General features: G+C 36.5%; 1 protein-coding gene across 4 annotated transcripts in view; it reads right to left on the bottom strand.

The window, feature by feature from the left end:
* The window catches only part of LRIF1 (ligand dependent nuclear receptor interacting factor 1), a 74,067-nt gene that overhangs the window by 52,510 nt on the left and 4,705 nt on the right, over positions 1 to 16,852 (bottom strand). For 2 of the 4 annotated variants that reach the window (XM_080648638.1, XM_080648637.1), the window contains exons 2-3: positions 9,187 to 9,447; positions 6,560 to 8,128 (exon numbers count right to left, since the gene is read on the bottom strand). In XM_080648638.1, coding sequence (XP_080504764.1) covers positions 7,718 to 8,128; positions 9,187 to 9,435 — 660 coding nt within the window. In that variant the 5' untranslated portion in view covers positions 9,436 to 9,447 and the 3' untranslated portion in view covers positions 6,560 to 7,717. Of the gene's footprint in view, positions 1 to 6,559; positions 8,129 to 9,186; positions 9,448 to 10,605; positions 12,119 to 16,852 lie in introns of those variants that run through there. The other 2 variants (XM_080648635.1, XM_080648636.1) reach the window with 2 other exon arrangements.

Raw genomic sequence — 16,852 nt, 5'->3', positions numbered from 1 at the left:
TGAATCAGGAATCTGGCCATCTCACCTCCTTGTGAGGAGCTATTTTCTTTCGATCTGATCCTGGAACTTGAAGTCCACAGGGCAGAAAGTCAAAAAGAAAAAATGAATGTAGCATGAGGGAGAGCAAGAACAAGCTGGAACACACTGGGACAAGCTGAAGGCCATGGGGCAGATTGATATCTGTGTCAGTTCTTGGTGTCTATGACCTAGATGGTAGGAATGTCCTTCGGAAAACTGGATTCTTTGTTACAGAGATAAACAGTCACCTGACCAAGACGTAAGAGAGGCTAAAGAAAGATCGAGGAGATGTCCTTTCAGACTTGGTCATGCCTCAGGCCAAAAAATTAGCTAATAGACAGAGACAATGTGTGTTAGCTACAAAACGCTGCTTCATTTTGCCCTTCAAGTCTTCCACAAGTGTCTCTAACTAGAAATATATGCAAAGGGGAATTCTTGGAAATGTAGTTCAACCTAGCCAAGCTGACAATACAAAGACTTCCAGAGGCAGGAATATTTTTCTTAAAGAGACAATGAGCAGTTGTATAGTAATAGTACATGTTTAAGTCATTTTATTCAAGAAAATAGGTAAGCATATGTCCAAGGCTCTTGAATATTTGAGAATATCTTTTTCTTTCTTTTTCTTCAATCCTTACCCAAGGATATTTTTTTTCCATTGCTTTTTAGAGAGTGGAAGGTAGAAAGGGAGGGAGGGAGAGAAAGAGAGACAGAGACAGAGAGAATGAGAAACATTGATGTGAGAGAGGGAAACAGACTGGTTGCCTCCCACACAAGCCACCACTGGGGCCAGGAATTGAACCTGCAACCCTTGACCAGGAATCGAACCCGAGACCATTCAGTGCTCAGGCTGATGCTCTAACCCAGGGGTGGGCAAACTTTTTGACTCGAGGGCCACAATGGGTTCTTAAACTGGATCGGAGGGCCGGAACAAAAGCATAGATGGAGTGTTTGTGCGAACTAATATAAATTCAAATAAACATTACATAAAAGGGTACGGTCTTTTTTTTTTTATTATTTCAATAGTTTTATTCATTTCAAACTGTGCTCTGATACTGTGCTCTCCAGGGGCGTGTCTCCCTACATCACCGCGATAACGTGTCTACGCATTCCCAGGGTGATGTTGGGGGACGCGTCCGCGGGCATTACAAGGAGCCTCTGGAAGATTGAGAGGTTGTTCCTTCTACTGAATGGGCGGATATAAATCCGCCCACTCAGAAGGAGCTGCGGCCGTGTTTCCCGACATTGCCATGTTAACACTGCTGCTGGTGAAGGAGCGGAGGGGAGAGCAAGAGAACCCTCCGCTCTTTCGGGCCCGCGGGCCATAGTTTGCCCACGGCTGCTCTAACCACTGATCCACACTGGCCAGGGTGAGAATATCTTTTTCTTGATAGCATATAGTATTCAAAACTTAGATATTTAGAAAACACTCTATTTACATTTTACCTCTCAGAACTCTGTAAAAATTCTTTTTTTCCCTTAGTGTTACTGAAACAAAAGTAGAAACTCAAGTATGATTCTTACTCCTTTTTAGGTAACATTACTTTTTTTTGTCTGAATAGTTCATAGTTATTCATTCTTTGTTCTTATAGCCTAAAGTTCGTCAAAACATGGTAGATAAGATTTTTGTGACAGACATTATCAGCTAATACCTAGTATCAGCTCCCTTTCTTCTTCACCAACAGAAATATTGTGCCTAACCAAAATTTATCAGCCTTTACTGCAGTTTGCCCAGTAATCCAATAATACATAAGAGAGGTTCTGCTTTCCTAATATTTCACCTCCTTATTTCTTTTTTCCCGTTCTTGAAACTAGAATGAGACATTTGGAGGTAAAGCACCTTCATATGACCATATTGTTGTCGATCTCTCCCTTAAAGTCCTCTAGAAGTTTTTTATATATATTTAGGTGCTCCTATATTGGGGGCATATTATGTTTACCAGAGTTATATCCTGTTGCATCACTCCCTTTAGTATTATGTAGTGACCTTTATTGTCTCTTGTTATGGCCTTCATTTTGAAGTCTATTTTTTAGATACAAGTATTGCTACACCAGCTTTTTTCCATTTCTATGGAAAAAAATTTGCCATCCTTTCACTCTCATCCCTGAGGTGGGTCTTCTGTAGACAGTATATATATATATATATATATATATATATATATATATATATATATATATATGAGTAATGTTTTCTTATCCATTCAGCTACCCTATGTCTTTTGATTGGAGCATTTACATTTATTGATAGGTACTTATTTATTGCCGTTTTTATTCTTTAAGCCTATGTTTCTCTCTCTCTCTCCCTCTCTATATATATATATACCAGAGGCCCGGTGCACGAAATTCATGCACTCGGTGTGGGGGGTGGGGGGAGTCCTCTCAGCCCAGATTGCAAGAGGGCGTAGGCCAGGCCAAGGGACCCCACCAGGGCATGATCAGGGCTGGGGAGGGACGTGGGAGGTTGGCCAGCCCGCGAGGGACCACGGGAGGGCTCCAGGGTCCGTCTCGCTCAGTCCCAATCAGCTGGACCTCAGCAGCAAGCTAACCTACCGGTTGGAGCACCTGCCCGCTGGTGGTCAGTGCACATCATAGCGAGTGGTTGAACGGCCTTAGCATATCATTAGCATATTACGTTTTGATTGAATGAATGACCGGACTGGACATTTAGCATATTAGGCTTTTATTATATTTATAAAAGGCTAATATGCAAACCGACCCAATGGCGGAACGACCAGTAGCTATGACGCTCACTGACCACCAGGGGGCAGACGCTCAGCGCAGAAGCTACCCCCTGGTGGTCAGTGCGCTCCCACAGGGGGAGCACCGCTCAGCCAGAGGCCAGGCTCATGGCTGGCGAGCACAGCGGCTGTGGTAGGAGCCTCTCCCGCCTCTGAGGCAGCGCTAAGAACCTCTTGGGGGATCCCAGACTGTGAGAGGGCGCAGGCCAGGCTGAGGGACACCCCCACCCCCCAGTGCATGAATGTCGTGCACCAGGCTTCGTGTGTGTGTGTGTGTGTGTGTGTGTGTGTGTGTGTGTATTACAATAGTCCTTTTAACATTTCTTGCAATGCTCATTTGGTGGTAATAAACTCCTTTAGCATTGTTTTTGTCTGGGAAGCTCTTTATTTCACTATCTATTTTTGAATGATAGCCTTTCTGAATAGTCTTAGTTTCAGATCCTTGCTTTTCATTACCTTGAATACTTCATACCATTCCCACCGACCTGTAGAGTTTCTGATGAGAAATCAGATGGCAGCCATATGGGAGCTCCTTTCTGTGTTCTCTCCTCATATGGCCTTTCTTCAGTGAGAACATGCTAGTTCCTCAGTGCATTCATGATGATGGTGGTTGGTAGTAGAGGCACTTTAATGTCTCACCTTATAAGGACACTAACCCTATTTCATCAGGGCCCCATCCTTCTGATCTCATTTAACTTCAATTACTGCCTTAGAGGCCACATTTCCAGGTACATTTGTTGGCATCTGCATTCCAGTTTGGGTTCCCTCCATTTCCTACTTGGTTTTAATAATTTGCTTGGGGGTATGGGAAGGGTATGCAAGACATTACTGTGATTTTTATGAATCAGAGCTATAGAAAAAGTTTAGAGAAATGTTACTCTACATAATCCCTGCTAACCTATTCCCACCCCCCTCTTCTCTTTTCCTTCGTCAGTCTCATTAGTTTTTGGTTTATCCTTTCTGTATTTCTTTCACATAAATGAACAAATTTATTTTTATATCTTTTTTCTTTTATGAAGGGCAGCATGCTGTAGACTTTTGTACTTTGCTTTTTTCATTTTACAGTATATCTTGGGGAATTATTACATATCAGTTCATAGAGTTCTTCCTCATTCTTACAGCTACTTAGTATTCTACTGTGTGGACATACCACGGATTTTTTCAACCACTCTCCTATCAATGGGCATTGAAGTTGTTTTCAATACTTGGAAAAAACAAAATTGTAATTAATAAACTTTTATGTTTTTTTTCATATTGTTGGAGGCACGTCTTAAAAATACAATTGCTGGTCTTATTGGTTGAAAGGTAAATACGTTGCTTTGTTAGACATTGCCTAATTTCCTTCCAAAAGAATGTACCAAATTGTATTCCCATAGCAGTGTCCTCCCAGCCTTGCAAACAAAATGTGTTGTCATATTCTTAAATCTTTTCCAGCTGAGAAATGGTATCTGAGTGAATACCATTTACCCAATTTTTAACTTGCATTTATCCAATTTTGAATTCATTTTTAAACATTTTCATGTTTGAAGACCATTTCTATACCTTTTATGGTGAATGATCTGTTCATGTATTTTTCTCATTTCTCTGTTGGGTTTTCGGTCCTTTTCCCTTCCTTATACTTTTAACAAAATCACTTGGCTATCTTGGTTGAGGCAAATTTTGGGTGTGGATAATCGGAAGCTGGACTTGGTCTGTGTTAACTTTGAGATACCCATTAGACTTTTAAGTGGAAATGTCAAGAAGGCTGTTGGAGATACAATGTTGGGAGTTTCCAGATATAGATGACATTTTGATCCATGTGAACCAGATGAGATCATCACATGAGTGCAGATGTAAAATAAACTCCAACATTACCAAGATCATGGAGAAGGGAAGGAACCAGCCAGAGATTGAAAAGGACCAATATGGTAGAAGGAAAACAAGAGACAGTCTGATAAAAGTGTCAATTGACCATTCAATAGCAATTGTTAGAGACTTTGCAGGGGAAAAAAGCTTTAGTGGAGTGGTAACGATAAAACCCCAATTTAAGTGAATTTCAGAATGAGGAGTAGGAGTTTGAGACCATCAGCATATTTAGGGAATTTTGTTGTAAAGTATTCAAGCCACATTTTGTATCAAGTACAATGGAAAGAATTATCGGGGCTTAAGGATTTCATGAGCAGCAAAACCTTAATAAAGCAGAAAACTCAAAAGGAGAAAGTAGGCTAAAACAAATGGGTTAAATAAAAAGAAGAAATGAAATGAAAAGTGAATGCAATGTCCTTAGGATAATTTTAGTTGAATTTATTTAATGAATACTGATATATTAGGAATTATTCAAGATATAATTATAATTCATTTAATATTCTCTTCTTCTAATCCTCAGAATTCATTTCATTGGTTTTTCCCAATTTTCAAATGTACTCAGACATTAGATGAGCCCACAGTTTTATTGTATTTATCCTATCCTCCTAAGGGATGTTTATCCAGATCTATGGCTTTAATATCTATTTACTGATAGCCTTTAAATATCTATTAATATTTTTAGTTGAGTGGGAATATGAAGTTTCAACTTTTAATACTTTGCTTATTGTATTTTCTGTAACATACATGTGTTGCTTCTTTAATAAAAAAAAACACTTAAGTATTTTTTTTTCAAAAGGAAGTAATGACTCATGAAACTATGTTCTCACTGATGGGTAAATTAAGATGATGAATTAAGAAGACTGACAATTGATCACTGGATCTAGCTACATGGAAGTCACTGGTGTCCTTGACAAGATCCATTTTGGTAAAGTAGGGGGAACAAAACCTGACTGGAATAGTTTGGCGGTTCCTCAAAATGTTAAAACAAAAAGTTAGGATCTAGCAATTACACTCTTAGATACCCGAGAGAATTGAAAATGTCCACACAAAAACTTCTACCCAAACTTTCATAGCAACATAACATCCTAGTAGCTAAAAGTGTAAACCAGTGTTCGGCAAACTCATTAGTCAACAGAGCCAAATATCAACAGTACAACGATTGAAATTTCTTTTGAGAGCCGAAAACCGACTTCTGTGCATGGGCCACGAAGTTTCAATCGCACTGTACGTGCACGCCCGCACGTGGTATTTTGTGGAAGAGCCACACTCAAGGGGCCAAAGAGCCGCATGTGGCTCGCGAGCCACGGTTTGCCGACCACTGGTGTAAACAATCCAAATATCCATAAGTGAGTAAACAAAGTGTGGTATATATCCATACAATGAAATGTTATTCAGCAATTTAAAAAATTAAGTACTGCTCTAGCTGGGTGGCCCGGTTGGCTGGAGTGACATCCTGTACACCAAAAGGTTGCAGGTTCGATTCTCAGTCAGGCACATAACTAGACTGTGGGTTGAATCCCCAGTCGGGGCATGTACAGGAGGCAATCAATGTTTCTCTTTCACATCGATGTTTCTCTCTCTCTCTTCCTCTCTCTAAAATTGGTACATATATCCTTGGGTGAGGATTTTTTAAAATCTAAATAAAGAATTTTAAAAATTAAGTACTAAAGCATACTAGAGAATAGATGAACCTTGACATTAGCTAAGAGAGAGAAATAAACCAGTCACTAAATAAAATATTTTGAATGATTCATTCCATGCATATGAAATGTCCAGAACAGGCAAATCTATAGAGATAAGAAAGTGTATTCATTGTTGCTAAGGCTGGAGGAAGGAGGTTCTGGGGAATGATTGATAATTTGTATGAGGTTTAGGGTGGGGGGAGGTGGCAGTGATGAAAATATTCTAAAATTAGATATCGATGTTGCAAACTGTGAATATAGTAAAAGCCACTGAAGCATACACTTTAAAAGAGTGAATTTTATGATACATAAATTACCTCAATAAAACTGTTACAAAAAACAAAAGGCAGGAGAATCTAGTTGATGATCACTTTGTATTTGTTCTGATCTACCACCAAAATATAACAGCCATTTGTGAAGAACCTGAGAATTGAACTCACAACCTAGTTATGCACCCTGACTGAGAATATTAAAAGAATTGTAATTATATCTTGAATAGTTCCTAATATATCAATATTTTCTGTTTTGTCAATGTACAGGTTTTATTTGATCTTACTTCTAGGGATTTATTAATCATTTTTTAAATAACCTCTTTTTCCTTCTCCCTTATCCCTCCCCCCTTTCCAAACTCTCCAAAACAAAGATAGCCAGATAGAAAACTGTTTTGACTCTTTTAAGAAAAACCACATTTTACATTTTAAAAAGTATTAAATGTGGTCATTGTTCACATTTACTTTTCACACAGTCCAAGTTACATATTTCAAAACAGCAGCATTTGCCTAGAAATAATAACATACCATGTTAAGCAAACAATACATTATATAGCCTGAATTCTAAAACTCAGTTTGGATTATATGAAACTATTTTGTAAAAGTTACAAAACAGGTATCCCTCAGTCTTGAAAAAAATGTTTGAATTTTTAAATAATGCTGCTATATTTTTTTCATGATATTAAACCAATTTACAGTGGTAAGCAGAAGGTATCATCATTTCATGGGTAAAGAAACTAAGTGAGTACATATACAAGCCCAGTGGCAAAAGTAAGTAAGTTTTGGAACTGATTTTCTCTCTTGGATTGTATAATTTCAATAGTATACCTTAGCAATTTAGCTAAAGATACAAACAATAATAAAAATCCTGCACAAATATTCAAACTTGGGGAATTCTAGTTAAAAATAACAAAACCAAAACATTAGGCAAATTTTCCTTCCAAAAAAAAGGATAAACAAAGATTTAGATAGCCCATGTACATTATTGAAGTTATATGTGAATCAACCTTTTCTGCATTCCTTAAACAAAATTTTATGATCAACTGATGAAAAACCAAACTTCCTATTCAATGACACTTTCAGAATGTATCTATAGTTAACTTAATGCAAAAACATCTGGTAAAAACAGAGCTAATTCATTGAAGTCTTTAAGTATGGCAACATTTTATTATTTTTGGTGCATCTTCTTACGCATTTCTTCAAGGGCTGCTTCTTTCTCTCTCAGCATCTGTTTAAGTCTTCTTATTTTTTCATCTCGAATGGTTTCTTCTAACTCTGGTGGTGTCATGGGAAAAATATCTTCAGTATAATTTCTGGTAAAGGAATGACTTTGTCCAAAATCTGTATTTGAACTCAAAGCGACTTTCTCCTGGTTTTCACGGGTACAGTGTTCTACCTCAGTTCTTTCTTCTCTGGTTTTATTGCAGCTTGTGACAATGTTATGGTGTGATACATCTGAAGTTGGTAAAATACAGCTAATTCCTCCATTTAAAGCTGTGTTATAAGCACTCTCGATTTTTCTCTTCTTTGCGTGATCCATCTTCTTAACAGTTTTTGCTTTTCTTTTCTTATCAAAACCCTGTTGCAATGTTGAGTACAATTCCAATGGAAAAGCAAATTATTAGTGCCATATATAGAGTGTGCTCTGAAATTTAACAAGTTTGAAGATACAAATATACAGCAATTAAATTCAACTCAACAAAATATATTGAGAACTACAGCAAGAAATTAATATTTATTTCACAAAAAAAAAACAGCAATATCCTAATGATTTTCATTGAGAATGAATTGCTGAATTCACATTTTCCTGCTTATATTAAGTATTAATATAAGAATCTATACTGATCTACCACCAAAATATAACAGCCATGCCCTGATCGGTTTGGTTCAGTGGATAGAGCGTCAGCCTGCGGACTGAAGGGTCCCAGGTTCGATTCCAGTCAAGGGCATGTACCTTGGTTGCGGGCACATCCCCAGTGGGGGATGTGCAAGAGGCAGCTGTTCGATGTTTCTCTCTCATAGATGTTTCTAACTCTCTGTCCCTCTCCCTTCCTCTCTGTAAAAAAATCAATAAAATATATTTTAAAAAATATATATATAACAGCCATTTGTGAAGAACCTGAGAATTGACTTACTTTTTTTTCCCCTTTGCATGGTAGGCACATACTAAAGACTTTCATTGGGAAAGTTAGACTGATCTCTGATCTTATAAGTAGAATGACAGTAGGCAAAGTTACGGGGATGCTTCTTTTCATCATTATTGACCATGTAGATTTCTTAAGATGTTAGTAGCAAGAGTAATATTGCAATAAACATCTGCATGCTTATATTTACCCTACACTTGGATTATTTGTTTTAGATAGGGTCTTCAAAGTAGTATAATTAAAAAGCTATGGCCATTTTCTTATAATTTTATGATGAAAAATAAACAGTAGGTGAATAAAAACACTTGAAACATCATCATTAATTAACCATGGATGCATTTTTACCTATGCATATATAGTTCTTTTTAACACCATTTTGGTATAATATATATATATGCCAAGTTGGTAACTATTATTTATATTAAGACATAAAAAAATTAATACACTCATGTCTCTTTGGAGTACCTACAAAGAATACTTTAAAATCTATTACCTGTTTTCTCTCTTCCTCCTTCACTGTAAACTTTGTCTCTTTGTCACTCTTCACCAAACTCCTAAAGGAATCAAAATCTCCAGCACCCAAATGGTCAGGAATCCGAGTAAGTCTTATTCTCAAATCTTTAGTGAGACCAAATAGCTTTTTAAATTCAGCATCAGTCTTCAGATATGCCTTACTGCTTCTTCCTTGAGAATTTTTCTTGTCATTTCTTTCTTGAGCACCTTTTTGTAATGTTGATGCCATCTCATTCTGGATCTGAAATTAGGAAAAGAAAACACACAAACAATACTACCCATTACTTAAGCTATTTTATCAGACTGGTAACTAAGTGATTTCCTCATCTTTACTTCAAAAGCATGCTTTAAAGTCCTAAATGGATGGTTTGCATTACCCTTGCCTTACCACCCACACTGAACTGAATTGAGTCAAATAAATAAGTAATGTTTCCATGCAATTTCTTATTTATTTCACTTTCTTGCACTAGAAAGGTTACAGTTACTAAATTCTCAAACAACTGAAATGAGAACACACACTAATGACAAGTTAAAAATAATCTAAGTGACATTAGAAATTGTAGTCGTCTGAAAAAGTCTTATGCCTTTAACCAATCTTATAGTCAAATCAGATTTACTTCCTTATATCTATGGAGCTCAATAAATTCTGTACTGAAAGAGACAGAAACACTGACATTAAGTAGACCTCCAAGTAAGAAAAAGGTGGGTACAAATAGCACAGAAACACACATCTTAAATAGAACAGAAAGATTCCTATATGGATATGTTGGATAATTGGATGCGGAGTCAGAAAGTAGGGCTAAAAAAAGGGAAATTAATCTACTAAAAAAATAATTCAATCAAAGATGTTGATAAATCCCATTTCCACAAATGACTTAAAAAGGTACTGTATGGCCCTGTCCTACCCTTTACCCTTCCACCATCTACCTTTAAAAAAATTGACATATATACCACCACAAAACAAACGCTCAGCTCTTCTATATGCATAATATTGATCTCTTCATTACTAAAAAGTAGGCTATTAAATATATATGTATACATGCATATGTATGCATGTGTGTACAAATGTATGCATATATGCACACATAATTTTACTAAGCTTTTAATTCACATTATCCTTTTCCAACTCTTCTAAACCCTGTTGCTCTGTGATTTTGTTTGACTTTGTTTTAAAGATCTGGCATGCCAAATGACAAGACAAAGATACCGCTTGGTCTCTCTCAATTATATTCCTCCTCAAACATTTCCTTTAGATAAAAGCTTTGACTTAGCATTCACGTGTGTATGGTGGGTGTGATGAAGTGGAAGAGGGGAGAAAGGTATTATAGATAACTTTGAGAATTAAAAAAGAAAACTTTTCTATACAGATAAAAAGAACACCCTGACATGGGAAAATTACCTTTGGTTCTTGGTCTCTGAAAACACACTGTTGTGAAGTAATACTTGTTGCATCAACAGAGGAACTTATTTTCTCTATGCTCTGGATGATATTTTCTTTTGGGGGGGCATTTTGTCCTGTACTAAATCCATGTGGAAAGTCTGCCTTTAGGAATAAAGTCTTACTCTGTTTTAAGTAGTTAATGGATGGGTTCAGATTATTTGGGTGTAGGATAGAAAGAGATGGTGTCTCCACTTTTTTATTCTTCTCTGACCTTAGATTGGCCATGGAAGCAAGCTGGGTGTTTGAAAATGACTTTGTCTCCATCTGGGAAGATTTATTTTTAGCCAAAACAAAGTTTACAACCTCTCTGGATAGTTCTGTTACTGGACTTGAGCTCACTACCTGTGATACATCTTTTCTTGGTGGAATATCAGGAGAAACAGAAATCTGTTGATCAATTTGTGATGACAAAACATCTGTCCCCTTTTTAGCCAACAAATAGATTTTCCCATTACACATAACCAACGCATTATCTTTAATAGGCATACTTTTGGATTGTGCCCCACTAGGACTGCTGGTACTCAATGGTGGCATCTTTATAGTATTACCTCCCACACTTTTCTTTTCTACAAAACTTTTTAAAATCTGTGAGGCCACATTATTTGAAGACTTAACAGGAACAAGAGATGGAGTACAAGGCTGTCGATTTTCTTGAAAAATCCATTTCACTGGAGCAGCTTGAGAATGCTGACCACCTCTTAATTGTGTCTCTTTTGCAACATTCATTGGAATTTGTGTGGCATTTAGTATCACTGGCTTGGCTATTTCTGTAACAGGTTTTGGATAAATGTGTTGAAAGTTCTTGGTAGCTACATTTTTCACTGTTTTTACAGGAGATACATAAATAACAGAAGGTATTTGGGAGGCCTCAACTGTTCCTGAGGAGCTCGTGGTTGCAGTTGCAAGTATCTTTTGCTGAATTGAAGGAGGTAATGATGTCGCTGGTACAGATTTCACTTCAGCATGGGCTGGAATCTGTAAATGATGCCCAGAAGGCAAAACTGGAGGTTTCACAGTCATTGGAAGGCTCTGAGTATTTACTAAAATATAAGATGAATCGTTTTGTGTTGAGGAGGAAGTAACAGCCAATGTTTGCATGGTGAGTCCATCAATTTTCACACCATGACTCTGAACTTTAGAAACTGATGAGGTAAAAGTTTCAGTTCCCACAGTAGTAACTCTAACTTTTTCTGCTGTATCTACTGTTCTTGTAAGTAAATAGTTTGAAGAACTGGCTGGCTGAAAAATGGGCAATTGAGCTGTTGATGAACTTGTGGAAGAGCTGGAAATCTGAGTCTGAAAAGTAACTTGAACTGGGCTTCCTGTATTCCCTTTCAAAGCATCAGACATAACTGAAGATTGAACTAGTGGTATAAGATTTCCAGAGAAATTAGGAATTGGAAGTAATTGCAGAAGATTTTTTCCATCCGAGCCAATCGTCTGAACTACTTGGTACATGCAGCCTGAAACACTTAAAAGAACACGAGTAAATAAATACAACGTACTACATGATACATACATTTTATTTAAAAGCAAATTATTTTCAAATATTTAAAAATATTTATATATAAAATATAATAAAAGTCTATCATTTGTCACTTTGATTTTTCAAAGTGAAATATTACAAAGTAAAAGTTTTGAAGAAAAAAATAGTCAAAGAAATGATCACAACCTTTAGATTTCACATGATTAGGCAATATATATAAGATAGGAACATTTGCTCTAAAACTGTGTTTCCTACTGTTTCACCCTATATAAAGTTATGTCTACTACTAGGATATGCTCCTCTTAAACTATTAGCATCCTCCCTCCTCCTTTTCCTTGAATTCTTTCCTCTTGTCCGCCTCCTTTACTTTTTTATTGACTAGAATTCTCATTTCACTTCCATTTATGCTTATCCTATTTTCCCTCACTCTTCCCAACCCAATCTGTTGTGTTCTTGCCACTGACAATGACTTCCAAGTTCTACTGTTAGCCATTCTTCTTTTGCTAAGGCATTTCTTATGGTAATACCTTGGTGTTCCACATTTTTAGAGACTAAGCTGAGTTACTCTTGTGGGAACCATTTTCTTCTTTGATTTATTGTCTCAGCACATCAGAATTTTGGTGCTAAACAGTCCTTAGTATGGCAATTACTCATATTAGTTCCGATTGCCTACCAATTCATATATAACTGCAATGTCATTTTAGCTGAATGGTTTTCAATGAACATGGAACATATTAAAAGTAACTTTTTACAAATTTTTTTATTTACTTATTTTAGTAATATTTTTTCATCTAACCAATTTTGATCTGGATACTTATGAGCTATTTTTTAGTACAGAGCGTAACATTTTTTAAAAATTTCATATCAATCGCTGTATAATCAATTATTTGTAGATTTCTTAAATGTAGGCACCTCAATCTATTTACACCTAAAACTACCTTTCAGTTCCTGAAAATACCAAGGTACTCAAGGCCATCACACATACTGTTTCTCTACCTAGGTACTCCTCTCCCACCCACATAACTCAAGTCTCAGCATAAGTGATCTTCCCAAGTATCTGACCACCTTAATTACCTTTCCCCTCCTTCATAGTCTAAAATGCTACACCTGCTGTTTTCCTTCATGGTACATATCACAAGTTGTCATCAAGTCTTAATTAATCTCGTGCTCAATTCTAGCAACATGAGTACAGAGTCCATGTCCTATAAAACCAGTGTGCCCTTATATGACTAGGATCAAATAAAGAAAACAATGTAAGGGCAAAGGAGTTCTCAAAAGTGTAAAGCTGTGTATTACTGCATATACTAGTATGTGTTTTTAAACCTCAGGTATTAACAAAAAGGAAAGCCAAAAATTGTATGCATCCTAGAAAGCACTGGAACTCAGTTTTATCTTTCTCTAACCCAAAATAACATAACTGCAGCTTACAAATATTTAAAACAGCTTTCTGGCTACTTGATATTGCTTCAATAGGTTATATTCACTTTTAGTAAGTGAAAAGTTAATCTCTAAAGAGAAGCACAAACATAAAGTATAAATTCTTGCATTCAGGGCTTGAAGAGGAAAACTAACCTCACTTTCCCACCCCCAAAAGTACATATAAACTGGATCAGAACTTAATGTCTGTTATGGTTCAGGCACCAGCCTGTTATGGGGACAGGGTCAGTAGAGTAGCCTTTGGACCTCCCTGATTTTATATAGTCCACAAGCTAAGAATGGTTTTTAAATTATAAATGATTTTTTTAAAACTCTCAATATTTTTGTGATGTGAAAATTTTATGAGATTCAAATTTCAGGGTCCATAAAGTTTTATTAGTACACAGATGCACTCATTTTTTTTTTCATGTACTGTATATGGCTGCTTTCCTGCTGCAACAGAATTGAGTAGTCACAGCAGAGATTATATGGCCTGCAAAGCCTAAAATATTTAATATCTGGCCCTTCACAGAAAATGTTTACTTGCCTCCAACCTAGTTCATCCCACAATCCCTACAAGAACTTAAACTTCCTGATTTATAGACCTGTAACTAGAGAAGTATAATTGAGATAAATGATGTATTTGGATGAGTATATAATGCCTGCTGCGCCTTTTCTTAAAACATTCTTCCCAAGGCTTCCTAGATATGACACTCTCCTACTTGTGTAGTGACTTCCTTAGTCTTCTTTGCCAACTCATCCTACTTGAATCAACCTTCAAATGTTGGAATTCACCAAAGCTTAAAATGAATTCTTTCTACTCTATAAGATGACTTCTTTTCCCTAGATGACTTCTTTTACATGTATGGCTTCAATTAAATTACCATTTATATATCAACAAATCAAATATTCATATCTTAGCTTTTTTGAAATTCAGACTTTATATCCATCTTCCCTCATGACATTTCCATTCAGAATCTCAAATGTACCTAGAACTCAACATGGCCTTTTCCAGTGTCTCCCTCTGCCTTTTTTGGTAAATAGTATCCATTTACCTTATATGTTAAAGTCAGAACAACTAATTCCTGCTTTCTTACCATCTATTTTGAATTATGGAATCCTGTTGCTATTATCTTCTCTATCTCCCTTGATCTTCATTTTTTTTCAAATTAACTTTCTTCACTCTAGTCCAAGCAAACCTCATCTCTGGCCTAGACTATGATAGTAGCTTCATAACTGGTCTTTTCTTCAGTCAAATAAGCTGTCCCTTCTCTGCTCAAAACATTTCAAAAGCTTCCCACTTTCCTTGAGGAGTAGGAAAAAACAAAAACAAAAACCAAGAGAGTTTGATGCAATGGAAGCCAAAGGAAGAGAGAGTTTCAAGAACATTGGGGAATTCTATCGGGAGAGGCCAAGTAGGATACAGATTAAAAATGTACACTGGAGCCCTAGCTGGTTTGGCTCAGTGGATAGAGTGTCAACCTACGGACTGAAGGGTCCTGGGTTCGATTCCAGTCAAGGGCATGTACTTAGGTTGCAGACTTGATCCCTGGCCAGGGCGCATGTGGGAGGCAATCAATGGATGTGTCTCTCTCACAACAATGTTTTTCTCTGTGTCTCTTCCCCTCCCCTCTTCTACTCTCTCTAAAAATCAGTGGGAAAATATCCTCAGGTGAGGATTAACAAAAATAGAAAAGAAAGAAGAAGAAAGCAAGAAAAGCAAGCGAGAGAGAGAAAGAAAGAAGGCACAGAGAAAGGATATTAAAAAAAAAGTACATTGGAATGAATGACATGTGTCATCGATGGCCTTAAAAGAGCACTTTAGTGGGGAGAGAAGTTGCTGAGAGGTGAATAGGAAGATGAAGATAGCAAGTATAGACAACTCTCTTATGAACTTTGACTACAAAAGGTAAGAGAAAGACTGGAAAGCAGCAGAAGGCTAAAAACAGGGTCAAAGAAGAGATCTTTTTTTTTTTTTTAAAGCTTAGATGAACCAGAGCATGTGTAAATGCTCAAGTGAGTCATCAAGAGGAAAAGACTGGTAATAAAAGAAGAACGCAGGATAATTAAGTACAAGGATTGATAAGGGGATAGAAAATGGGAATCAGAAGACAGGGTGGAGGGACTGAACCTTAAAGAGAGCTGGAGGAACATCTTCCACTGGAACTGAAGAAAGGTTAGGTGCACTTACAGGTAAGTTTATAGCTTTGGTGTCAGAAGGTTAAGGTAATTCTGATCTAAAGGCTTTTTTTTTTCTCTATAAAAAGGGCATGATGTCATCTGTTAAGAAAAAAGAGCAAAAACGCAGAGATCTGAGGAGAATAAAATGATTTGAAATGGTCTTTGTGTGAGAATAAGATGAACTAAGAAAATCTATTTCCAAATATCATTATTTTCTCCCCTCTCTTCTCTTCTATTCCCCTCCAAAAGGGAAAGGAAAATACGGCTTCTTCTATGTCAATATATCAGTAGAGATTCACATAATCTACCAGAGACCATAAATTCCTTAAAAGTAGATTATCCAATTTAATCTATATCTTCTACACCTAATACAGCTACTGGCACAGTGTAGACATTGTTAGCTGAATTCAATTCTACAAGCTATAATTTTTTAAAAATCATGATTTCCTAGTAACAAATGGAATGAGTTCTAAAAATTATCCTGAAATGCAAAATGCTAAGGAGATAAATGATAAATCAGGGTGAAATTCATACTTCTTCAATCAATATCTTTTTTTCAGATCTAGAAGAGACCTTCCATTTAAGAGATTAACGAAAAACCCTATAAAGATTCTGTTTTCTTAAAGATCATATTCTGCTAGCTGAAGTCAGAACTAAAACTAGACTGATTCTGCATCCCATGCTCTGGTTTGGCCACTTAAAAAAAATAACCAACAGGCCAATTATCTTAAACCAGCTGGGTTTGAACTGAGATACTACACTGGAAAAACAATACAGTTTAAGGCTTTAAAAGAGAAAACAGGGATAATCTTAGAAAGATTATGGGCTTCTAATCTTGGCTCATCCGATTACTAGTTGATTGGGAAATTTACTTAACCTCTTTGAATCTCTGTCTCTTCATCTGTAAAATGGGAAAAATGGGCTTACTATGAGAAGTAAATGAAGGAACTGGCTGGGATTATAAGCACCCAATATATGCTAGTTATCATCTTCCATTAAAATATATAATTGGTGCCCAAGAATAAGCAAATGAATCAGAGAGTCTTGAAAATGTGAGAAATTTAATAAAAAGGTATTAACTTTAATAAAAGGTATACTAAACATATTTACAATATTACGTAA

The sequence above is a fragment of the Plecotus auritus genome (genome assembly GCF_963455305.1).
Source record: "Plecotus auritus genome assembly, chromosome: 12".
Taxonomy (NCBI): Eukaryota; Metazoa; Chordata; class Mammalia; order Chiroptera; family Vespertilionidae; genus Plecotus; species Plecotus auritus.
Note: the sequence above shows the minus strand (reverse complement) of the source record. Positions and strands in the feature narration are given on the sequence as shown.